This window comes from Caretta caretta, chromosome 4 (assembly GCF_965140235.1).
Source record: "Caretta caretta isolate rCarCar2 chromosome 4, rCarCar1.hap1, whole genome shotgun sequence".
Lineage (NCBI taxonomy): Eukaryota > Metazoa > Chordata > Testudines > Cheloniidae > Caretta > Caretta caretta.
The window spans coordinates 27805855-27831113 of NC_134209.1; the positions used below are offsets into that span (position 1 = coordinate 27805855).

The following is a 25259-nucleotide window of genomic DNA, read 5'->3' on the forward strand; positions in this document are numbered from 1 at the left end:
GATTTGCAATTTAGATATCTATTACATCCAGGAAAAGAAACGCCCTTCTCTTACAATTCAGAGAGCAGGAAAATAAGTTAACAATCAGAGTTTATTTTCTCTTATGTTCTGGGAGGATGGAAGCAGAACCAGTGAAATGATCATACCATGAACAAACTAGCATGAGCTAGTTATTGGGAACAGGAGAATACTCTTTCCAAGACAGCTTAGTACATACAATAAAACTTAACTTTCGCAACTGCTTCTCCACACACATGCACAATAAGAGAGACAAAGACAAATTTGAGGTTGTTACTTTACTTTATTTCAGATAAGTAGTGCTTTCCAACAATCAAATTAAAATGCATACAGCACTTTCTTGAACAGTAAGTACAGCAGGAAATGAGAAGACTCTTGCTTATGGAAATTATAGGACTCACAACCAATGAATACAGGAACATCTAAAATAGGGGAGAAAAGAGTTACATTCATGGCTGAGATTAATAATACCATTAGTTTTGTTAATACACTGCCTTGAAATTTACTTACGCAATATAAGACTCATTATTGCTTATATATAGTGCATAGCTGTGTATTTTAATGAATCTGCCTCAAATCAAGGAACATGGAGTGGTATGAGGACAGGATTTGACTCTGAGTATTAATGGAAAAAAGATTTAGGTCAGCACTGGGTGCTTTTGAAAATGCCACCCAGGAACTACACTTTCTCCATAATCGACACTATTTAGCTTTGTGCAAACACAAGAATCGCAATCATGTAAAGTTCTGCTACATGGTAATATCCCACAAAGATACATCAAAAGCCTAATCCTGAACAAGTCAGTAAAGTCCTAGCAAACAAATCCCTTTTACAGCTGTGAGACTACACAGTGAAGATGAAGGAATGGCTATTCACCCCCACCTATTGCAATGCAAGGGCACTGCTAAAGCAGGTCTAGCTGCCTAATTCTTGGAAGGGAAACTAGCTTCCTGCCACAGTCCACTCAACAGTTGAGCCATGTTGGTCCCCTGTAGCACACACCCACCTCTTCCGATTTGTGTTTGACATATTCTGTTTGTTTTGCATTCCTGTGTGGAATTCCACTACAGAATTGCAAGTGCTACCTAGTGTGGAATGCCTGCCACCTGTGGTGTACTAACAAGGCTCTACCCCAGTAATAGATAGTTCTTGCTGCCTGTGGTCTTGCATTCCCAGCCAGGCACTTTGCCCATTGTAAATGATTATACATTTCCTTTTAAATTGGCTTGGTAACTCTCACTCCACTTCTTACTGTGGCTCCTCTTAATACAGAGTCAAGTAAAAGGCTTATATGCTGCTTAGATAAAGCCATATTATAGATGGCCAGCTGGGGCCCAAGAAGACTTCATTTAGATACAGAAAGGGTGGGTAGAGCAGGACTCCACTCTATATTGGATAGAAATCTGTTCACTGATTGCATATCATTTTGGTTCTACACTAACTTTTCCATCACCACTACCATTTGTCCTAGAACTAATTGAAACATTGCATCAGAGAAGCCTCTTGATTTATCAAACACTTACAAACCTTACTAGAATATCCCCATTTCCTTCCTTCTGTTAATATCTCTCTTTATTTGACAAAGAGCACACACAGGACACCACAGGATAGTGCAGAAATCAGAGCAGATGGATCCCTGTTGAAACAGAAAAAATATTAAAGGCTGTAACTTTAAGAAGTACATCTAACTTTTTGTTGACTTACACACATTGGACTTAAAGTCAGACTAGCATATGGGCTTTCTATGCTGCCTTTGAGTGGGATGACAGGGCCATTATGGGGAAAATACATTTTAAACATCCTTTCCTTTTCTTGTTACTAAAGTACTATTTGGCCTAAATTCATAGAAACTAGAAGATACCAAACCCTACTTGGTTATCCATAGCCCTGCTTTTTACTGCAGCGAGCAAAAAAAAGAAAAATGTTCCCAGTTGCCTTCTGTAGGAGGCAGAGAGACTGGGTGCTGGTAGCTCTTAAAAGGGCTGCTTTAGGCACCAAAGAAGTTAATTAGGAAGCAGAGTTATCTAATGGGTGGGGTTTACCCAATAACAACCAGGCTTTAGCAGATGGAAACCAGACTGAGATTAGACTGGAAGCTCCGCTAGATCAAGTCAGCCCACCTCCCTACCTGTACAGGATTGTTCCTTATAGAGTAACCTCTGGGATTCTGGCCAGTTTCCATTTTTAAATGTTTCCAGTAGTGGGATTTTTCAACCGGTAAACTGGGAGTCTGGTGTCCAGTTGATTTGCATTTAGGGCTGGGATGTATTGTCTGATATTCAGCCAAACTCTTCCTTTTCTTAACTTCATCCTTTTGCTAGTCCTCGCACCACTCCTTAACACACTGCTATATTCCTTTCATATCTTTGCAGTTTTAGCCCCCACTATTATTAACTGTCAAAAACTATACATATTTAGCTCTGAATTTTCCTTAACGGTCAATGCCTCCATGCTCCAAATTTCCTTCCAATTCCTTCCAAATTTCCTTCCTACCTGCATCCTGCATTGAAGATCCAGCAGGGAAAAATATGTTCTAGATAGAGAAACTTTTGCCTTCCTGCTCTGACATAGCTCCAAATTTTTAAAAGATCTTAGCTCCTATATTTTGGCTCCAAAGTGAAGCGGCCAGATTTTGAAGATACTGTTGAGCCCTTTAGAAAATCTGGACAATTCATTTAAGCGCCTAAATAGAAGCTGAGGTTTGTTTGTTTTTTTAATTAGCTTATAATATTTCTTCATAGCTCTCCTAAACCTCCTTGGCTTTGTGTTATTACTGCTCTATTGAATGTGTAATCATACGTGTAATTTCGTGACCAGTATCACCCTGAAGCATTTCAGTGACATGCCTGTCCATGTCTTTCCACCCACAGAACATGTACACATTTGCAATTTTTCCCCCCCTGGGGACATTAGGCTGAATCTCGTTTTATAATTTCATGGCTATAGTTCTAACCTTCCTCAGTCCCTTCATATTATTCCTCTCTTGTGTTTGTAACACATCCCAATTCAGTGTGATCTATTCATTTAACTTTCATATGTTATCTAATCTTGTTTTTTCATTTCTTAGGCTTTTCTGTTATTTGTGCTTTGGCACAGAAGGGGTTAACTCCAGAAACTACAATATTGTAGCTTGAAAAAACACATACACAACTGCCTTGTTGATTGAACCACACATTTAGAATTCTGTCTACATTCTGCAACACCTTTTCAGCTCATCAGGAGAACCCTTGGCGAAGAGATTCATGCTGAGGGAGTGAGAGCCAAGATTTAGATCAGTAGTTTGGTCTAAATGGCGGTTGATTATCAGGTTAGTATTATGTACAATGTCTGCATTAGAAATTATCCAATATACATTTAATTTAGATGGATATTTAAATGTAACCAATGCCTCATCAGAGGGGGTTCTCTATCTCAGGTACGTAGCAAATCTCTGCTTTAAAGGGGCATCAATTAATAACGGATAATTGCACTTCTACTTTTCATGAAATTATCTCAAAGTGCTTTACAACAGTACCAAAGGAATGATCTATTTTACAGATGGGGAGAACAAAGGAAGAAGAGCTAAGGGACTTGTGCAAGGTTACACAGTGAGTCGGTGGCAGTTGCAAGTAGAACCGAAGTCTTCAAATGACCAATCCTCCGCTAATTTCTAGACCACAGTGCCCTCAAATCATAAGGGAAGACTCCTAGCAGCCGTGTTCAGATGGGGAGGAATCACACTGGGTGGAAGCTGGCTAATGAAAATGTAGCCAACTGATCTGCTTAGATCAATGACATGTTGCTTTAAGGGCTGTTCTTTGAGCATGAGCAAAACAAAATATTATTGAATAGTAACTAACAGGGATTCCGTATCTTGTCCGGTAGAGAGTCCTCATGGCAACGCTTCCGCCACAACAGCAGCATTCATTCATGTCACTTGCTACTTGACATTCAAGACAATAGAAGCAGAATGCTCCACATAGGCCTGGATAAAGACAAACAAATGAGGCTCACTCAATGTTCTCCCCTTCATTCATGCAGACAGTTAACTTTCACCACCACTTTTAGGAGAAATGTAGAAATCGCTACAAAATCGGAAGGAGAAAGTTATGGATGTGCCAATGGGCCAGAGCTAGTGCGAAGGAGGCCAAGATCTTTGAAAGACTTTTGAAGGAATAGTGATGTCATATGAATGGCAGCTTGCCCCCCATAATGACTTAAGGCCATTTCTTCACTGCCAAAAATAGTGTGTGTTTACAGTGGGATAACACACATGTTTCAGCTGTCTCAGTGGAGGCGAGGCATTATAGTTTTTACCATGATGTAACTAAGCGAGGTGAACCACAGGTGCGGGAGATAGGGTCGCACTTGCATAGCTACATTGCTAAAAGCTATATGAGCACTTTGCCTCCACTGGGATTTTACAGCAAGATAGCTAACCCATGTTAGTTATTCTGCTGTAAACACACTCCTTTTTTGGTCTGTGACCACGTATTAGTGCAGATGCTTACAAGTTCACTGACCAGTACATGAACTTGGCAAAGTTGTTGCTAGTGCACTAGGCGCTAGATATTTACATAAATATATTCCAGCTACTACAGATACATCCCAATCGAGTACAAGATAATGAATAGGGATGTTTTGCCCAAGATATCAGGAACAAGGGGAAGTAACAGAGGTCATGAAACACGTAGGCTGGAATGTAAGTTGTTTATCCCAGTTGTTTGTCTCAGTCTATAAATGGCAGGGGACGGCAGAAATTCCCACTGCTGACTGAGCTGCTCCTTGCCACTGGGCACTTGTGTTAATGTATCTGTAGCTCCTATGGGATGCTAGTATTGTGACCAGACGGCAATAAACCTGGCCGAGTGCCTTTGTCCCCAAACCAAGCCCGTGGTCTTTCTTTTTGAGTAACATCGTGGCCTGCTGAATTAGCAGGCTGCACTGCGAGTATGGCTCTCCCAGGACAGAAGCACTGAGCAACCTTACCCAGGCACTGACATTCCAGCCTTCTACACTTAGCAACACCTTGCTTTGTGTGTGAGTGGGTGATGTAGCCACCTAGTCACTGGCTCTCAGAGTGGATATGGGAAATCCAACTACAAGCCACTCCTATAAATAAATATAAAATAGACAAATTGGATTCTCCCAATTTAAAGTCAAACCCACTAAAAGACTGGAGATATAATATTAAGCCAAACATCAAGACACCTCAAACCCAAACAAAAATACAATATTTGACTATCCACTTACAGACTCCACAGTCACTGCAGCAATCCATCAACCCGGTCTGCCAGACATTACTTTGTGCAGTAGCCACAGAAAATTGGGGCTGTACAAAGATGACAGGTTGAGAATTCATTTTTAGTTTCACAAGATGAGTTCAGAAGTTTAATTTCTGAAAGGAAAACAATAAAAGGAATGGTTTGAAATAGTCTGTTAGGGACTAGCTGTGTCACAAATAGTCAGGGTGTCTAATGTCATTGTGGTGATGTAATTAGAGGAATGTTACCCACATCTCTTTGTGAAATGGCATGTTTCTCACTTCATTGGAAGCAATGCTATCCACTGGATAACTGGCCAAATTGTTGTCGACAGAGATAGACCACGAATTAATTTGGCCCAGTTTCTTCTGTCCAGATTATGAATAGGTGTACATTTTCATCCAAAAAGCCCATCTCTCCCTAACATCACATTGGGGCATAGTTCAGTCCTGATTCAAAGGAAAGGGTGCCACTAACTAATGGCCAACGTATCTTCCAGCAACACCTAACGGTTCCCTGGTCATCACCCATGTGAGTCCTGGCCTACTCTGGTCATCCGTTCCGTGTGATCCGAGACCATCACAACACAAATACTATGGAGGTTATTGCAGAAATGGAACTCTCGCTCTTCCTGCTGTTCGCAAAGAGGCAGATTAGCTCCAAGAACCAGGATTTTCCTGCTGCAGCCAACAAAATTCTGAGATGTCATTTACTCAGGCAAACTTCTTTTGAGTTCAGTGGTGGTCTGACTAAAATCAGGAATTACTCTGGCACCAACAAACAGCTTTCAGACATTTTGAAACAACAGTGTACATTAGTACATATTGAAAATATAGCTGTCAAAGGCACCCATCACCTTAAAAAAAAATCACTGAAGTCTGAAAATGTTTCAGCTACTATTGTTATATGTAACATCTAAGATGATTATCAGTGAAAGATTAAAGAAAACATTTTTCTGATTTCTCAATTTGTTTACTTTGTACATCTAACTGCAGCCAGTTTTACTGTTTCCCCTGTACAGTCACTCACTCACTTTCCCTTGTTATTTTCTGAATTTTTCACTCCGCAACAGGGGAGAGAAGCACATAAGAATGGACATATGGGGTCAGACCAAAGGTCTGTCTAGCCCAGTATTCTGTCCTCCAACAGTGGCCAATGCCAGGCGCCCCAGAAGGAATGAACAGAACAGGTAATCATCAAGTGGTCCTTCTCCTGTTGCCCATTCCCAGCTTCTGGCAAACAGAGGCTAGGGACACCATTCCTGCCCATCCTGGCTAATAGCCATGAATTTATCTAGTTCTTTTTTTTAACTCTGTTAGTCTTGGCCTTCACAACATCCTCTGGCAAAGAATTCTACAGGTTGACTGTGCGTTGCGGTGAAGAAATGCTTCCTTTTGTTTGTTTTAAACCTGCTGCCTATTAATTTCATTTGGTGACCCCCAAGTTCTTGTGCTATGAGAAGGCGTAAGTAACACTTCCTTATTTACTTTCTCCACACCAGTCATGATTTTATAGACCTCCATCATATCCCCCCTTAGTCATCTCTTTTCCAAGCTGAAAAGTCCCAGTCTTATTAATCTCTCTTCATATGGAAGCTATTCCATACCCCGAATAATTTTTGTTGCCCTTTTCTGAACCTGTTCCAATTCCAATATATCTTTTTTGAGACAGGGTGATCACATCTGCTCACAGAATTCCAGTGTAGATGTACCCTGAGGATCCTGGTACTGATGTGATACAAATATATTAAATAACAACAGGATTGGGATGAAGATACATTTATATTATTCTGTTTTCATTTTTTCCTTGTTCCACATGTGGCAGCACTCTTAGTTCTCCAAAGACAGGACTTTGCCGTTACTTGCACAACTGTAATTTGCTTGGCAACACCCCTTGCCCCTTGGTAACATGATTCCTGGTGTTTGAACCTACATCAACATCTGGTGTCCTACGCACTAGGTGAAATTTCCTTCAGTAAAGGGCTTCCTTATTTCCATAATGTTTTATTAGAGAAGTATCTTAATTATACCACAATAAAAGATGTGATATGAGAACAGGGCAATAAATTGTGTTCAAGATCCATTTTCGGTAAGCAGCAGATATATGACTGTGAAACCCTCATTTAGCCAATCATCTTTTTATATGTTGTATGATTCACAGGTATTGGGGACATTGAAATGTCAACAGAAACTCATTACTGATTGCCTCACTAATCTGCAAGTGCTAACAGTTAAAAGCAAGCCTGTGTGTTTCTTGTTTCTAAAATAAATAGTTATCAAGCTGTAAAAATAAAACCTCACTTTCTTCCTGATAATTGAACAATAGGTCTTTGAAGAACAAAGGGCCTCCAGTCTGACTATGATTTTAATAACATTGCTTCCTTCTTGCAGATCAGAAACATGACAGACCACTTCCAGTGAAAACACTGTGGGCAAAATTCTGACCTATTGTTCACATATTAACTGCATGGGTAGAAAATAATAAAAGTATCAAACACACACCATAAACATAAAATCAGGCCTTCATTATGCTGACTCTTACAAGATGCGTATACTGCCCCATATACAGTTTCCATGTCACTTAAGCTACAGGTCCATTCACATGCCTTCTCCTCTCTTCACTAAGAGGTATTGCAAAGTTGGCACTCTGCCATTACTGGTACTTTACACATCTCGGTGACCGAACAAGATTGCGGGTGAAGAGATCATTGCATCTTTCAAGAGGGCAGAAAATAGGTGAAGGAGGATAGAGCATGCTGAAAACAGCAAGCGACATATGCCTTCTCTTAAAACATGGATAATAATATCAAAGCACATAGGATAGAAAGAACCTTGAATCTTTCTGAAAAATGTTTCACAACCCCAATACCATTAGTAAGATGTATTTTGTCTCCACTGGTCATTTTGAAATATAGGTAGTCAAATTTAAACTGTAGCAAAGTTCATTTTTCCGTAAAATCAGCCTCCAACTGTCTGAGAAATATCGACTTTGATGCATTCATACAGTCTGAACGGTGGCAGGCAAAAAAACAAACAAAAATGACTTTCTGCTACCCACCCTGGGTGCATAATTTTGTCAAATACCTGTTATTAGGATTTACAGCATATTTCATTTTGCCTTAATTGGTTTGTTGAGCAGAAAACAAAACATTCTCATTTTTTACTAACTTCCCTTCCCAGAAATAGCCATCTAAGTAGCTGATAGCTCTTGAAAGTTTTAATATACTGAGCTTTGCCAAACTCAAAGAAATATGCACATACCAGTTGCAGAGCAGTCTTGAAGAGAGAAAGCGTTCCCTTTTCCTGGTTGAACTTCAGCCAAGTCACTTGTATATATTCCATGCGCTACACAAATTGGCAATGTAAACTGATCATGCGGCTTTCGAAGACTGCCGTCATTGGCTACTTGTAATCAAGCAGTTTGAGTACAGGATATCTTTTACCATATTTTTAAAGAACTGTCAGCTGTTTTTCCATCATAAAATGATGTACATCAAATACGAAATAAATCTGTTATGCAACACCAAGGATGAAATTTTAATCTTAAAAAATTAAAAGGCATAGTTGAAGTGGAAGAGGGGCCGACGTAAGAGGAAATTTGTTGAAAATGGGGGAGGTCTGTGGCTCAGGAGTACTTTAGGTATACGGGTGGTGGGCCACTGTTTTCCGCAGTTTGTCAGGTCTGTCATCTATTGCCTTGTATTATTGACCACCGTAAAGTATCTATGGTTACAGCGTGTGTAAAAGTGTTATACAAGGAGAGGAAAATTAATTCTTCAGGGCCCCATCCATGTGATGGTAAAAGAAACAAACAAACAATGTGGTTGTTGCTTTGCAGGTACCGCTACAGAACATCACCAAGTATGTAATCCTCCTAATGCTTCTGTTAATGTTAGTTACTTACTCTTTCTGAGGCCCTCCTGAAAAATTATTAGAAAGTTAGGCAAACCAATGGGGGGAAATAATGCTTCATAAAACTGTGGAGGGTTTGTTTGACAAACTCTCGGCCATGCGAAAGCATGAGAGCTCACAAAGAATGGACACAAAGCTGTTTCACTAAAATTAAGATTTATCAGTTGTCAAAGTTTTCACTAAAATTCAGGCCAGCTCTCTTATTTCTATGCCCTGTTTTTTCACGTTAAACGTTGAAAAGTTTATGACAGTTTATTTTTTAAAACCTTGTTTGATGTTGTCATAAATATAAAGGGAAGGGTAAACCCCTTTGAAAACCCTCCTGGCCAGGGGAAAGCTCCTCTCACCTGTAAAGGGTTAAGAAGCTAAAGGTAACCTCGCTGGCACCTGACCAAAATGACCAATGAGGAGATAAGATACTTTCAAAAGCTGGGAGGAGGGAGAGAAACAAAGGGTCTGTGTGGCTGTCTATATGCTGTGGTTTTTCTGCCGGGGATAGACCAGGAATGGAGTCTTAGAACTTTTAGAAAAGGAGTACTTGTGGCACCTTAGAGACTAACCAATTTATTTGAGCATGAGCTTTTGTGAGCTACAGCTCACTTCATCAGATGTATACCGTGGAAACTGCAGCAGACTTTATATACACACACAGAATATGAAACAATACCTCCTCCCACCCCACTGTCCTGCTGGTAATAGCTTACCAGAGTTGTCACTTTGGATGGGCTAGCACCAGCAGGAGAGTGAATTTGTGTGGGGGGGTGGAGGGTGAGAAAACCTGGATTTGTGCTGGAAATGGCCCACCTGTTGATCACTTTAGATAAGCTATTACCAGCAGGACAGTGGGGTGGGAGGAGGTATTGTTTCATATTCTGTGTGTATATATAAAGTCTGCTGCAGTTTCCACGGTATACATCTGATGAAGTGAGCTGTAGCTCACGAAAGCTCATGCTCAAATAAATTGGTTAGTCTCTAAGGTGCCACAAGTACTCCTTTTCTTTTTGCGAATACAGACTAACACGGCTGTTCCTCTGAAACCTTAGAACTTTTAGTAAGTAATCTAGCTTGGTATGTGTTAGATTATGATTTCTTTAAATGGCTGAGAAAAGAATTGTGCTGAATAGAATAACTATTTCTGTCTGTGTATCTTTTTTGTAACTTAAGGTTTTGCCTAGAGGGGTTCTCTATGTTTTGAATCTAATTACCCTGTAAGATATCTACCATCCTGATTTTACAGGGGGGATTTCTTTATTTCTATTTACTTCTATTTTTATTAAAAGTCTTCTTGTAAGAAAACTGAATGCTTTTTCATTGTTCTCAGATCCAAGGGTTTGGGTCTGTGGTCACCTATGCAAATTGGTGAGGCTTTTTATCCAACATTTCCCAGGAAAGGGGGGGGTGCAAGTGTTGTGAGGATTGTTCATTGTTCTTAAGATCCAAGGGTCTGAGTCTGTAGTCACCTAGGCAAATTGGTGAGGCTTTTTACCAAACCTTGTCCAGGAAGTGGGGTGCAAGGTTTTGGGAAGTATTTTGGGGGGAAAGACGCGTCCAAACAGCTCTTCCCCAGTAACCAGTATTAGTTTGGTGGTGGTAGCGGCCAATCCAAGGACCACAGGTGGAATATTTTGTACCTTGGGGAAGTTTTGACCTAAGCTGGTAAAGATAAGCTTAGGAGGTTTTTCATGCAGGTCCCCACATCTGTACCCTAGAGTTCAGAGTGGGGGAGGAACCTTGACAGATGTCCTTTCTTATGTCACTGGATCTTTGATTAAAAGCGGTCTGTTCATCAGTAGGATGTGGAGAAGATGCAGTTTTAGAAAAACAACTCAGGAAAAGAGGGGAGGGGTGTATGGAGTGGATGTAAGAGTTCATCCCTCTTCAGATAACAGTGCTGGGCCCAACAGCTTCGCTCTCTACATGAAGCTACAAAGCTATGGCTTCTCTGTTAAATTTTTTTTTTTTTTGTAAAATGTCTCTGTAAATGAGGGGTTTTATATTGCACTCTCGTATCTGAAACGTTCTTTAAAATCTTCAGATGATGAGCCTACTACACAGTTTTGGCCTATCTTTGTAAATTGCATTTAGAGAAGTTTTTCTTGATTCGTGTTTTTTGCATGCTGGGCGATTTATTTAGACAAAGCTCTAAAAATAAGCTAACCTTTTTTCTTTTCTTTTTTTTTAAAGTTGAGATAACAATAGCTCTTTGAAACATTGTCCAGCAATTTTTATTCACAAGACCTCTTTGGTTAAGACAATATTAAAATTTTTTGGGGGGTGGGGGGGTGTTAGATGTTACAGTTTTAAAGGCACTATACACTGTAAAGTTTTATATAAACTGCAGAAAAATTAATTCTCTGGGACCTCTTCAATTGGATGATAAATAAAATGGAAAAAATAATTATTTTGCAGACCACTCTATAAACTATTGCTACAAATGTAAGGATGTTGATGCATTTTGATTCTCACATGACATTTTTAGCCATTGAAAAAAATGTCTGGGCTTGCAGTTTTGGACTGGAGTAGCTATACAATGCTGACATTGGCTTGCACCTTACCATTCTTGTAGGTTTCGTGTTTAATTACTGCTGTTCTTTTAGGGGCCAACTTATGCCTTAGGTTACTACGAAACAACAGTTGTTGCTTTTGACGTACTTCTCTAAAATACCACTAAGCATATAAAGAGAAGCATTTTTGTTGTATTACAAGGTTTTTCATCTTAGTCAGAAATGACCCATCTCACCATTTGGCTCTGGTATGTATGCTAAATCCTCCTGATGCCTTTGTAGGTGTCACCCCTCTGAGAAACTGAGTAGACAGTTGGAAAAACAAAGGGGCATCAGAGGAATATGTTGCCTCAGGTTTGGGAGAGCTGTCTGTTTACCCATGCTAAACAGACAACTACCAAAGATTCCTCTCAAATCCAGACCAAATCTCTAATCTGCATTGTCTTGTTTTTTCATGTTTCAGAGTAGCAGCTGTGTTAATCTGTATTCGCAAAAATGAATCCGATGAAGTGAGCTGTAGCTCACGAAAGCTTATGCTCAAATAAATTGGTTCGTCTCTAAGGTGCCACAAGTACTCCTTTTCTTTTTGTTTTTTCATGTTTCCTTTAAAAGTTGCTCTGGGTTACTCTGTGTGGATTTGTGTGTGTAAATGTGTTGGATTATTTTTAATTTCTTTTTTCTATTCATTCAATGGGCAAAAAATAGTTGTTAATGCAAAATATTTACCACTAAAGCACATTAGATATATTGAGTCTTAAGAACATTTTGTTTGTATCTACTGCCTCCCAAATACTAAAAATACAGGTTCCCTTACTACTTCATTGCTGTTTTAATTTTATTTGTTAAAGCCAAGTTTAATCATTTTAATAAATTACATTCCATCTATACCTTAAATGCTGAAACCTTACAGTTTTACTTGAACAAAAAGGACATTGTTTGTTGAAACAGATGTAAAATGTTAAAGATTCTTTTATATAGAATGTTTTAAACTAGGCTTGCATTTTGTCTCCTGCTTGTGTGTATTATCCATTACCCCATTAGATTTCCTTTAGGTTAGGCTGTGTGTGCACGCATTTGTGTTTTACATAATTTAATACTGAAAAACAGATATGAATGTGTTTGTGTGGGTGATTTATCTACAAAATAATATAAAACTAGTCTGAATGTATGTTCTGGATGGTTTGTCTTTTAAACAGTATACAATTTGGTTTGAATGTATGCTTAATTGTTCTGGGAAGGAGGAGAAGGAAGGGGATGGATACACATGTACGTAATACGTGTGTGACTGTGTGTGTATATGAGAGAGCTCTTGCAAGTCTTGCATGCACAGCCTTGCTATGTGTCCTTTAGAACAGAATTAATACCTTTTTCTGTATTTTATACAAATTATTTATCTGTGTTACCTAGTGTCATAACTGACATAGCTACCCTGAAGAGTTCAGGAAACAAACCAACAAAAACAACAGTTACTTACCTCTCCAGTAACTGCTGTTCTTCAGGATGTATTTTGGACACATATATTCCACTGCAGGTGTCTATGCGCCCAGTGCACTTGAGTAGGAGAATTCTGACAGGGCGGGGCATGCACCTGCCACGTCTTTGTCCTTGTAGCTGAGGGCATAAAGGGCAGGGCTGCTCCGACTCCCTCTCATTTCCTTTGCACCAGGAAGATGACGACACTTCCAAAGTAGGGAAGAAAGCGAGGTCATAGGAATGTTTATGTACACAACATCTCAAAATACAACAGTTACTGTAAAGGCAATTAACCATTTTTTCTCCTACTAGTGATTGTGCAAATATACATTTTACTGTAGGCGGCTCACTAGTGGATTTCTTGCAGGAAGTGGGAACAGGGAATGAAGTACAGACTTGCTGAAGTCCACATTGGCTGGTTGTAGTGGTCCCTCACTCTCGAGTAGGGAGGGAAGCCACTCTGCCTCACTACTGGCAAACCGCAAATAACAGTCTTTTAGGGGAGAGCTCCAGCCCCCTGGATGGGGTGAAGCATGACAGTCTTTAGACCACAGCCACCAGGCTGGGGCAGACAGTAATTAACAGCCTATAATCAGCAGTCCAGCAGGGAGCTCTGTCCCTCTGGGCAGGCCAGAGCCACAAACAGTCTTTAGCCAACAGCCACCTGGCTGGGGCAGACAGCTACAAACAGTCTGTAGATGGGCTCTGGCTCCCTCTGGATGAGGCAGAGGCACAAACAGTTAGGGCTCTGGCCTGTTTCAAGGCAGAGATGTAGCACTCTAAGCCCAGGCCCCCAACCAGGGTTAGGTGGCAAACAGTTAGGGCTCTTGCAGGGAGTAAGCAAGACTTCGTGAGCACCGAAGCAGTCTAGGGGCTCAGGCAGGGAGTAAGCACCAATACAGATTTCCTGGCCTATGGTGGGGAGGTTGCTACCCCAGGGGTGAGATGGCAGGGGATAGGGGGATGCAGGCCCGCCTGACTCCACCATGTCCCAGCCAAGGCCCTAACAGTGGCAAAGTGATCTGTCACTGGGTCAGCAGGGAATCCATCTGCAACATGCTGACTCACACTCTGGTAGCAGAACCTAGGGTTACCATATTTGAACATTCAAAAAAGAGGACACTCCACCGGGGTGGGGGGGGATTTGCTCTTGCCCCCTGGCCCTGACCCCGCCCGAACTCCATCCCTTCCCCGCCCCCATTCCAACCCCTTCCCCAAATCCCCACCCCGGCCCCGCCTCCTCCCCTGAGCGCGCCACATTCCCCCTCCTTCCCCCCCTTCCCAGCCACATGAAACAGCTGTTTCGCAGCACAAGTGCTGGGAGCTAGGGAGAAAAAGCAGGCACTCTCTCAAGTGATCAATATTCATTTTCTTTCTAGAATGATCAACATTCACTCTCTTTCTTGAATGATCAACTCTTCTTCGGGGAAAAATAATAATGGCAAAATCCCAGATGTTTTTAGATATTTAAAAATTCCTCCAGGACTGCAATTTTAAGAACCAAAAAAGCCGGACATGTCCGGGAAAATACGGACGTATGGTAACCCTACAGAACCGGACTAGAGTCTGTTTCCCCTGGGCTATTTCCTACAACAGTTTGGGTGTAGAGTCCCATGGTCCAAAGATCCCCGGTCTCCTCTGGGTATTTGGCCACTGGTCACTCCAGCAGCTCGTCAGGGTCTTCATCTGCTTCCACTGATGGCAAGGTATCCATCCACTCTGGGTCTGGGCCAAGCTCTTGCAGAGATGTCTGCTCCCTAGAAAAGATGTTCGCTGTCTCCTGTTTATTTGAGCATAAGCTTTCGTGAGCTACAGCTCACTTCATTAGTCTCTAAGGTGCCACAAGTACTCCTTTTCTTTTTGCGAATACAGACTAACATGGCTGTTACTCTGAAAGCTCTCTCCTGTGGCTCAGCAGCAACTGAGCTCCAGGGTTCTCCCTTTCTACTTCATGTCCTGCCCTGGTATCTCCGGTGAGGGGGGCAGGACAGGTTTGGCTCCTCCCACTTAGGGACGTGTAGTGGTCCCTCATACTCCAGTTTGGAGGGAGGCCATTCTGCCTCACTACACTCATGAAGTTGGAGCGATGACACTGGAGAACAGATGACCACATGGCTGTCTTTCAGATGTCCACAGTCAGAATGTTGCTTAGAAGGGCTCTCAAGATTACCTGAATCCTTATCTTATTTGGAAGATTTATGAACTGACAGATATAATAGGATCTTATGCAAGATATCCAATGCAATAATCTCGATACTGAGAATGGTCACCCATTTAGTTTTTCTGGGATGGTCACACAAGGTCTAGGAGAGACTCTAAATGGTTTGGTTCTATGGACATAGAAAGGGTGTAAACTCTCCTCACCTGTGTTAGCATGAAGCTAAAAAACAAACAAACAAAAACAGCAGCAAATGAACAGTGTGGTTCACATGAAAGTCTGAAATTACTTTTGACATAAATTTGGCATATGGCCTCAAAGAGATTTTATCCTTGTGAAAAATAGCAAATGGACGTTCTGCCAATAGCGTTTGCATCCCAGACACTCTCGTGGCTGATGTAATAGCCACTAAAAATGCTAAAAGAAAAGGAGTATTTGTGGCACCTTAGAGACTAACAAATTTATTAGAGCATGAGCTTTCATGAGGTACAGCTCACTTCATCAGATGCATACAGTGGAAAATATAGTGGGGAGATTTTATATACACAGAGAACATGAAACAATGGGTGCTACCGTACAGACTGTAACAAGAGTGATCAGGAAAGGTGAGCTATTACCAGCAGGAAAGCGGGGTGGGGGGAGGGGGCAAGAGAGAACCTTTTGTAATGATAATCAAGGTGGGCCATTTCCAGCAGTTTACAAGGACAGTAGGAGGGGAAAGTAAAACTATTTTGCTGTCATAGCATTATCCTCCATAATGGCAACTATGGCATCATCTATCTTCCCAATTTGGTGTTTGATAGGCTTTATCAACTTTCCCATAGTGTGGCACTCAGTGGTTTCAGTGTCAGAGAGAATGTTCCCAGATATTGCTTCAAAATTTGCCATTGATGAGTTGATGCAGAGAAAAATACATAGATGCTTTGAATTACATTAAAAAATTCTGCAGCCTCAGTAGAAGCTGATGCTGCATCACTGATCACCAAGTTCAGTGAATGAGAACTGCATGGGACAAAAAGACCTCGAGGGTTTAACTCTCGGATCCGTGTCTGCACTCCTCCATTCTTTCCTCTCATGTTGGCACCGTTATCGTAGCCCTGACCTCTCATGTCAGCTGTCACAGTTCCCGTATCTTCCAGCTTTTTAAGAAACACATTTGTCATACCAGCTCCTGTAGTATCATCAATGTCAACAAATTCTAGAAAATGCTCTCTGACAGTCACCATTGCAGGGACATTTTCACTGGGTTCTGTTGTGGTTACAAAACACACCATTAAAGTCATTTGTTCTATATGGCAGATGTCAGGTGTGCAGTCCAGAATAACAGACTAATATCCTGCTGACTTCAGATCTGCCACAATCTTCTGTTTGACTTTTGTTGCCAGTAACTGTATGATCTCATTTTGAATTGTTTTTCCAAGGTAGTGGTGTGTGTACATTTCTTGGGTGGTCACTCTTCTTAGATGCTCCTGGAGTACAGTATCAAACTCAGCCATCAGCTCCACAATTTTAAGGAAGTTTCCATTGTTTGGCACATACAGCTGATCTGAAGTGCCACGCAGTGCTAGGTTTGGGGTAGCAAGCATTCTCACCATGGCAACAAGCCTTTTTCAGAACATTTTGCCAGTAAAGAGGCTCTGATGCAATCTTCTCTTGATGCTGATTGTCTGTGGTGGCCTTTAACCTTAGTCTCATCTCAAGCTCTTTCCACCTATGGAATGCTCTCTCGTGATTTGCTGCCATCTCATGGCATGCCAGATTTCTAGCCAGATTTTTCCAGTCCTTTGTTCCTGTAGAACCCAATGTGGCTGGAACATTAGATTGGAAGAGTTTGCAACAAAAACAGTATGCAGCATTCTGGGTTTTGGAGCACATAAGCCATGGCTTCTCCACTTTGTCACCACTGGGGATTTCACGCCAGTAATGTGTTGTATGGAAACTTCTATTTTCATTGTCTTTGGGGAACATGAAGTTTTTCACTTGCTGTAGCCCATGCAGTACAAGGAAGTCCCTCGGGCTACTGCTCAAGTGGGTCCACAGTCCTGGATCATCTAGACTTTTAAGGAACTAAACTCAGCAGAACTGTTTCTTATGCCTCCACCACACTCTTCTCTGATCTACAGTTTTCTTCGGGAATGTGCATGGTTAAATCCCTTTGAGATGGAGATATGGATGCTGCAGTAGCTGCCAGGTCACCTGCACTCTGGCTAACTGGAAGATCAGGCATCTCCTCACCACTCACATCCTCACTGGGGCTGGAAGGCTCACCGTGAACATTGGTGTCTATGTATCTCAGGAGAGCTCCTTCCTGCTTAGATAGAAAAGCTTCCTTTGCTTTCTTTCTTTTTCTGAATGCTGCCCCAGAAGGGCGTTTTCTTCTTTCACTCATGACTGCTTTTCTGTGCCAGCTGTAGTGACTCTCAGCACTCAGTTGAAGGGGACAAATAAGCAGGCTGGTAGCAGGGCCTGAGTGAGGGAAGATATCAGCATCTTAAGGGCCTAACTGGCTCCTACTACTTCAGTGGACTGCCTGTTCTCCTCAAGTGGGTCCAGGGAAGCAGCAGGAAACAGGAAGCTCCCTGAGAAGCTGGGGTTAATCAGTCCAGGCTCCTGGGGGTGCTAGAGAGGTACATAAGAGGCTCCTCCTCCTCTCTCTCCCTGCGGTTCCTGCTGCTTTCTGTTGTTTCCTCTCACCTTTTCTCCTGCCTGCCTGCTATGTGTCTTGTGCCCTCCTTCCTCCAGCACAGCACTCCACCATCTCTGTGCATCTAGAGCAGAGAGAATACATATGCACCAGCAGCAGACACACTTTTCTACACTCTGGGTCCTAGTGGCGCCCCCCACCCCCCACAGTCTGGCAACTGAGGTGGCTGCCTCAGTTTGCCTCATGGTAAGGCCAGCCCTGAGTCTACCTGACCAAGAAAGGGAAGTGCATCTTTGCTCACTGACTTGCCAATCTAGTAAGGAGAGCTTTATACTAGGTTCAAAGGGGACAGGTGACAAAAGCCCCCAGGTAACCATAAAAAAAAAAGGGTGACCTTAACAGAAGGCCTTGGGGAGGGGACATGGCAAATTACAGTAGGGTCATAGGAGCAACACGAGGGAAATCAGTGCGAGAATCTGCTTAATATCTTAGATGTTGATACGTAAATGCAAGGAGTATGTGGAATAAATGGGAAGAACTGAATGTATGAGTACATAAGCTAAATTATGAGTTAATTGGTGTCACAGAGACTTCATGGGATAAGTCTCGTGACTGGAATATTGGTATAGAGGGGCATAGTTTGTTCAGGAAGGCCAGGCAGAATAGAAAAGGAGGAGTTGTTGCATTATACATCAAGAATAGATACACTTGTTCTGAGGTCCAGAAGGAGTTGAGAGGCAGACCAGTTGAAAGTCTCTGGGTAAAGATAAAAGGGGTTAAAATATATGGGGACATCTGGGTAGGAGTCTACTATAAACCACAAAGTCAGGAAGAGGAGTTGGATGAGTCAGTTCTAAAACAAACGAATACCTTAACCACAAGACCAGATAGTAATGGGGGACTTTAACTACCCAGACATCTGTTGGGAAAGTAATATGGCAAAACATGAAATTTCCAAGAAGTTCTTGAAATGTATTGGGGACAACTTTTTATTTCTGAAAAAGGAAGAAGAAACCAACAGAACAGACATTTTAGACTTGATTCTGACCAATAGGGAGGAATTAGTAGCGACTCTGAAGGTGGAAGGCAATTTGAGTAAAAGTGATCATGGAACGGTAGATTGCACTATTCTAAGTAAAGGAAGGAGTGAGAGCAGCAGAATAAGGACAATGGACATCAGAAAAGCAGACTTTAACAAATTCGAAGAACTGGTGGGTATGGTCCCATGGGAAAAAGTTGTTCAGGAGAGCTGGCAGTTTCTCAAGGAGACAATGTTAAAAGGCACAACTGCAAACTATCCTGATGAGAAGAAAAGACAAGAAAGATAATAAGAGGCAAATATGGCTCTATCAGGAGCTCTTTAATGAACTGAAAATCAAAAAGGAATCCTACAAAAAGTGGAAATGCGCACACTTCTAAGGAGGAGTACAAAGGAATAACAAAGCATGTAGGGACAAAATCAGAAAGGCTATAGCACAAAATGAATTACACCTAGCAAGGAATATAAAACGCAATAGGAAGAGCTTTTATAAATATATTAGGAGCAAAAGAAAGACGAAGGAAAGTATAGGTCCACTACTTAGCAGAGGAAAGCTAATAACGTAGGAGAGGTGTTTAATGCCTATTTTGCTTCAGTCTTCACTAAAAAGATTAACGGTGACCAGATACTCAACACAATTAATATTAACAACAAGGGGGAATGGCTGCAAGGCAAAGTAGGGAAAGAAGAGGTTAAAAATATTTAGACAAGTTAGATGTACTCAAATGGGCAGGGCCTGATGAAAGTCATCCTAGGGTACTTAAAGAACTAGCTGAAGCAATCTCAGAAGTGCTACCAATCATCCTTGAGAACTCATGGAGGATGCGTGAGGTCCCAGAGGACTGAAGAAGGGAAGACTACGTACCTATCTTCAAAAAGGGGAACAAAGAAGAGCTGGGGAATTATAGACCAGTCAGTCTAACTTTGATACCTGGAAAGATACTGAACTAATTATTAAACAATCACTTTGTAAGCACCCAGAGGATAACAGGGTTATAAGGACTAGCCAGCACAGGTTTGTCAAGAACAAATCATGCCAGACCAACCTAATTTCCTTCTTTGACTGTGTTTCTGGCCTAGTGGATGGGGGGAGCTATAGATGGGATATATCTTGATTTTAGCTAAGCTTTTGGCACAGCTCCACATAATATTCCCACAAGCAAATGAGGAAAAAGCAGTCTAGATGAAATTACTATAAGGTGGGTGCACAACTGGGTGAAAGACTACACTCAAAGTTATCAATGGTTCGCTGTGAGACTTGAAGAGCATATCTAGTAGGGCAGTGGCGCGAAGCCTTTCCAGACTACTGTACCCCTTTCAGGAGTCTGATTTGTCTTGTGTAGCCCCAAGTTTCACCTTACTTAAAAAACTACTTGCTTACAAAATCAGACATAAAAATACAGAAGAGTCACAACACACTATTACTGAAAAATTGGGTACTTTCTCATTTTTACCATATAATCATATAATAAAATAAATCAATTGGAATATAAATATAAATATTATACTTACATTTCAGTGTATAGTATATAGAGCAGTATAAACAAGTCACTGTCTGATGACTCGTACTTTTTTTGTAGCCTGTTGTAAAACTAGGTAAATATCTGGATGTGTTGATGTATCTTCTGGAAGACCTCTACTTACCCCTGGGGGCATGCATACTCCTGGTTGAGAGCCACTGTAGTAGGGTCCTGGGTCCAGTACTATTCAATGATCAAGACAATGGAATGGAGCACACATTTATAAATTTGCAGATGGCACCAAGCTGGGAGGAGAGGATTATAATTGAAAATGACTGTGACAAACTGGAGAATTGGTCTGAAATCAACAAGATGAAATTCCATAAAGATAAGTGCAAAGTACTTCACTTAGGAAGGAAAAAACAAATGCACAACTACAAAATGGAGAATAACTGGCCAGGTGGTAGTACTGCTGAAAACGATCTAGGGGTCTGTGGCAGGATGGTCACCCCATCATGCCTCAAAGGGCTTGAAACAGCCCTAAGAGAGGGCTATAGCCAGAGGAAAGCTAGGCTGATTGGGGGAAGTAGCCACTGGTGGGGCCATGCCCCAGTCAGGCCACAGCTGGCCCTTTTAGAGGGCTGTTAGCCAGGAGCTGAGACAGACACTCTCTCTAGCTACTTGGAGAGAGGAGAACCTGGCTGCCTGGGAAGCTGAGGAGGGTACCTAGGGCAGAGCAGTGCTGGGGAAGGGCAGAGGGAACTGGGGAGCTCCAGCCTAGCAGAGCCCCAGGCTGCAGGCCGAGGCAAAGGCCCCGAAAGGGTACTAAGACTGCAGAGGAGCAGCCCAGACCTAGACAGAGGCAGCTGGTCTGACCCCGCCCTTGCCAGTGATGACTGGTACAGACTGCAGTCTGCCCCAGGGAGCGGGGGCTAGATGATGACTGACAGTAGCCACTGAGGCAAGAGAGGTGTTGCCAGCACCCAGGGCCGAGAGGCTAAACAACAGCTGGAGTTGGTTCACTACCCGGTGTGCTACACCCAATAATCACAACGGGGTGGAGAAGCAGAAAAGTTTATTTGCAGCTGCAAAAAGGTACAGGGAGAATAAAATCTCAAATCCTGCACACAGAGCAGGAAGTTACACAGGCTTTTATACATCCTTTTTCCCAGCATACTTATCCAATAGCAAGCTGCCCTAAGTATCCATATAGCCAGCCAATCCAGTTCCAAGCTAGTTCCCTTGTTCTCTGTATCATTTCTTAAACCATACATAAAGCTGCTTTATTCAGCATTGTTCTTCCATATCTGCCCTGTTTGGCCTTGCTTAGTTTCAGGCAGCCTGACTCTGCAGCATATTGTTGCAGATCCTCAGCATAACTGCTGCGAGTGCCTCCAGGTGGGGGGCCAAAGACACTTGGGCCTAGTACGCAGAGCTGCTGCGAGTGCCTCCAGGCGGGAGGGGGGCCAAGGACACTTGGGCCTAGTGCGAGGGGGCTTCATCGACGCTCGTGGTCTTCCATCCCCTCGAGTTACCTAGTGGCCATGCCCCAGTGTCCCTAACAGAGGGATAAGGGGTTGGGGGTTCCCCGGGGAGGGGAGACCCAGATTCGGGGTTACAGGTAGAACCCTGATCTAGAATGGCACCGGGGTCCAGGAGGGACACGGGGGGCCAGTGGCGGGTGAGACACCTGCCTGAAGAGGGCGCTCCGGACTGGAAAGAGCTAATTCCCTGGATGACCGACAGGAGGCGCCACACCGGTGAGTCGTTGCCCTGTCACAGGGTCATAGTGGATCACAAATAAAATACTGTATTTGCGAGAGCTTCAAAATGAACCCAGGACAAAGGTCCATTCCTGCCTATGACTTCTAGATTATGTGGCTTCATGAATGTACGTGAGCCCACATGGCTGCCTTTATCTCAGGTGCTTGCAGGTCTGGTTCCACTCTGTAACATCCAAGCAGGCACTCTCTGGACATGCTGATTTGTGAACCTCAGTGAGTGCTTTCTTCCCTGGATTGGTGGGTGGACCCAGACAATGTCTGTGCCTGAGTTCTCTTCTGCAATCCAGAATCAACAACAATGACTCTTATCACAGATGCCACCACCATGAGTGCTCTTTGAAGACCGAAATACTGAACTTCATATTTCAGAAATGGGGTACACCTATCATACATCTTTTTGGTCGAAGGGTCTTCTCTACACCTTTACTCCAATTCTCTTGATCCCAAGGTTGATCAGAAAGCTAAAACAGGACCAGGCAACATTAATACTGATAGTCTCAGGTTGGCCAAGATTCTGTTGGTGTACAGATCTCCAAGACCTCTTGATACAACCTCCAATAACCAGGCCATTGATCAAGGGATTATTGTCCCAGAATCAGGGACACATTCTACATCCCAATCTGTAGAGTCTTCATAGAATTATAGACATATAGGGCTGGAAGGGACCTCAAGAAGCCATCAAGTCCAGCTTTCTACACTGAGGCAGGACAAAGTAGACATAGACAATCCCTGAGAGGTTTTTGTCCAACCTGTTCTTAAAAACCTCCAGTGATGGGGATTCCACAGCCTCCTTTGGAAGCCTGTTCCAGAGCTTCAGTACCTTTTATAGTTGGAAAGTTTTTCCTAATATCTTACCTAAATCTTCCTTCCTTAAACCCATTATTTGTTGTCCTACCTTCAGTGGACATAGTGAACAACTGATTACAGCCCTCTTTATAACTTCTCTTAACATATGTGAAGATTGTCCCCCCTCAGTCTTCTTTTCTCAAGATAAAACATGCCGATTTTTTTTAACTTTCTGTAGCCTTGCATGTAGTTATGGGTCACTTTAACTAATTACCCACCTCAAGGCGAGAGTCTTCATGACAGTAACTCCTCACTTAAAGTCGTCCCAGTTAACGTTGTTTTGTTGTTATGTTGCTGATCAATTAGGGAACATGCTTGTTTAAAGTTGTGCAATGCTCCCTTATAACACTGTTTGGCAGCTGCCTGCTTTGTCCACTCCTTGCCAGAAGAGCAGCCCATTGCAGCTAGCTGGTGGGGGCTTGGAACCTGGAACCAGGGTGGACCAACAGCCTCCCATCAGCTCCCCTCTCCCCTAAATTCCCTGTGCAGCAGCTGCCCAGCAGGCTATCAACTGCCAGTTCAGCTGTCCCTCCGCCCACTGCTATGTGCTGTCCCTCCTACCCTTGGCCTTGGAGCTGTTCCCGGGAGCCTCCTGCTTGCTGTGTGTGGGGGAGAGTGGGGCTAATGTCAGGGTGTCCCCCTCCCCCCTGATCCTGCACCCCACTTACCCCATCTCCATGGTGCGGGGGACACACGACAGGGCTCAGGACGGAGGGAGCTTCCTGGCAGCAGCAGCAGCTGCTGTCTCAACTTGCTGATCTACTTAAAAAGGCAAATTACTTAGAGTGGAGTCAGTGTACTTAAAGGGGCAATGCACATCTCTCTCTCTCTGACACAGTGTGTGTCTCTGTTTCTGTCTGCCATGCTGTCTCCCCTCCCTCCATTTGTGCTGCCTTGTGGAGTGTGAGGCTACATTAACAATAATGTGTTAACCCTTGAGGGCTCAGCCAAGTGCTAGTTCATCATGCTTCCGTCGATGTGCACGGGCTGAAATTGTGGAAAAGCAGCATCACTTGCCCCATAACCTCAGCCACGCTGAACACCAGGCCATCCACAGCCTCAGAAACAACTCTGACACCATAATCAAAAAGGCTGACAAAGGGGGTGCAGTCATCATCCTGAATAAGTTGGAATATGAACAAGAGGCTGCTAGGCAGCTCTCTAACTTCACATTCTACAAGCCATTACCCTCTGATCCCACTGAAGGTTACCAACAGAAACTACACCATCTGCTCAAGAAACTCCCTGAAAAAGCACAGGAACAGATCTGTGCAGACACATGCCTAGAACCCTCACCAGGGGTATTCTATCTGCTACCCAAGATCCATAAACCTGGAAATCCTGGACGCCCCATCATCTCAGGCATTGGCACCCTGACAGCAGGATTGTCTGGCTATGTAGACTCCCTCTTCAGGCCCGACACTACCAGCAATCCCAGCTATCTTTGAAACACCACTGACTTCCTGAGGAAACTACAATCCATTGGTGATCTTCCAGAAAATACCCTCCTGGCCACTATGGATGTAGAAGCCCTCTACACCAACATTCCACACAAAGATGGACTACAAGCCATCAGGAACAGTATCCCCGATACTGTCACGGCAAACCTGGTGGCTGAACTTTGTGACTTTGTCCTCACCCATAACTATTTCACATTCGGGGACAATGTATACCTTCAAGTCAGCGGCACTTCTCTGGGTACCCACATGGTCCCACCGTATGCCAACATTTTTATGGCTGACTTAGAACAACGCTTCCTTAGCTCTCGTCTCCTAACGCCCCAACTCTACTTGCGCTACATTGGTGACATCTTCATCATCTGGAAAAGAAGCCCTTGAGGAATTCCACCATGATTTCAACAATTTCCATCCCACCATCAACCTCAGCCTAGACCAATCCACACAAGCGGTCCATTTCCTGGATACTACTGTGCCTGGAAACCTACCGACTGCTATACTTACCTACATGCCTCCAGAAAGAAAAGGAGTACTTGTGGCACCTTAGAGACTAACAAACTTACCTACATGCCTCCAGCTTCCATCCAGGACACACCACAAGATCAATTGTCTACAGCCAAGCTCTAAGATACAACTGCATTGGCTCCAATCCCTCAGACAGAGACAAACACCTACAAGATCTTTGTCAAGCATTCTTAAAACTACAATACCCACCTGCTGA

General features: G+C 42.9%; 1 protein-coding gene across 4 annotated transcripts; it reads right to left on the minus strand.

Annotated features, from left to right (window-relative positions):
* Nucleotides 1–281: 281 nt before the first annotated feature.
* On the minus strand, nt 282–23868 carry PLAC8 (placenta associated 8). 4 transcript variants are annotated; one of them, XM_048847858.2, is made up of 7 exons: nt 23750–23868; nt 13152–13356; nt 8523–8606; nt 5252–5396; nt 3859–3983; nt 1547–1655; nt 282–440 (listed from the first exon to the last, which is right to left on the minus strand). In XM_048847858.2, the coding sequence occupies exons 4-6, from the start codon at nt 5358–5360 to the stop codon at nt 1551–1553; spliced, it is 339 nt and encodes a 112-aa protein (XP_048703815.2). In that variant the 5' UTR covers nt 5361–5396; nt 8523–8606; nt 13152–13356; nt 23750–23868; the 3' UTR covers nt 282–440; nt 1547–1550. The 4 variants fall into 4 exon arrangements, with proteins under 4 accessions (XP_048703815.2, XP_048703816.2, XP_074983573.1 ...); XM_048847859.2 differs by lacking the exon at nt 8523–8606; XM_075127472.1 differs by lacking the exons at nt 13152–13356; nt 23750–23868 and having other exon boundaries at nt 8523–8624.
* Nucleotides 23869–25259: the final 1391 nt, after the last annotated feature.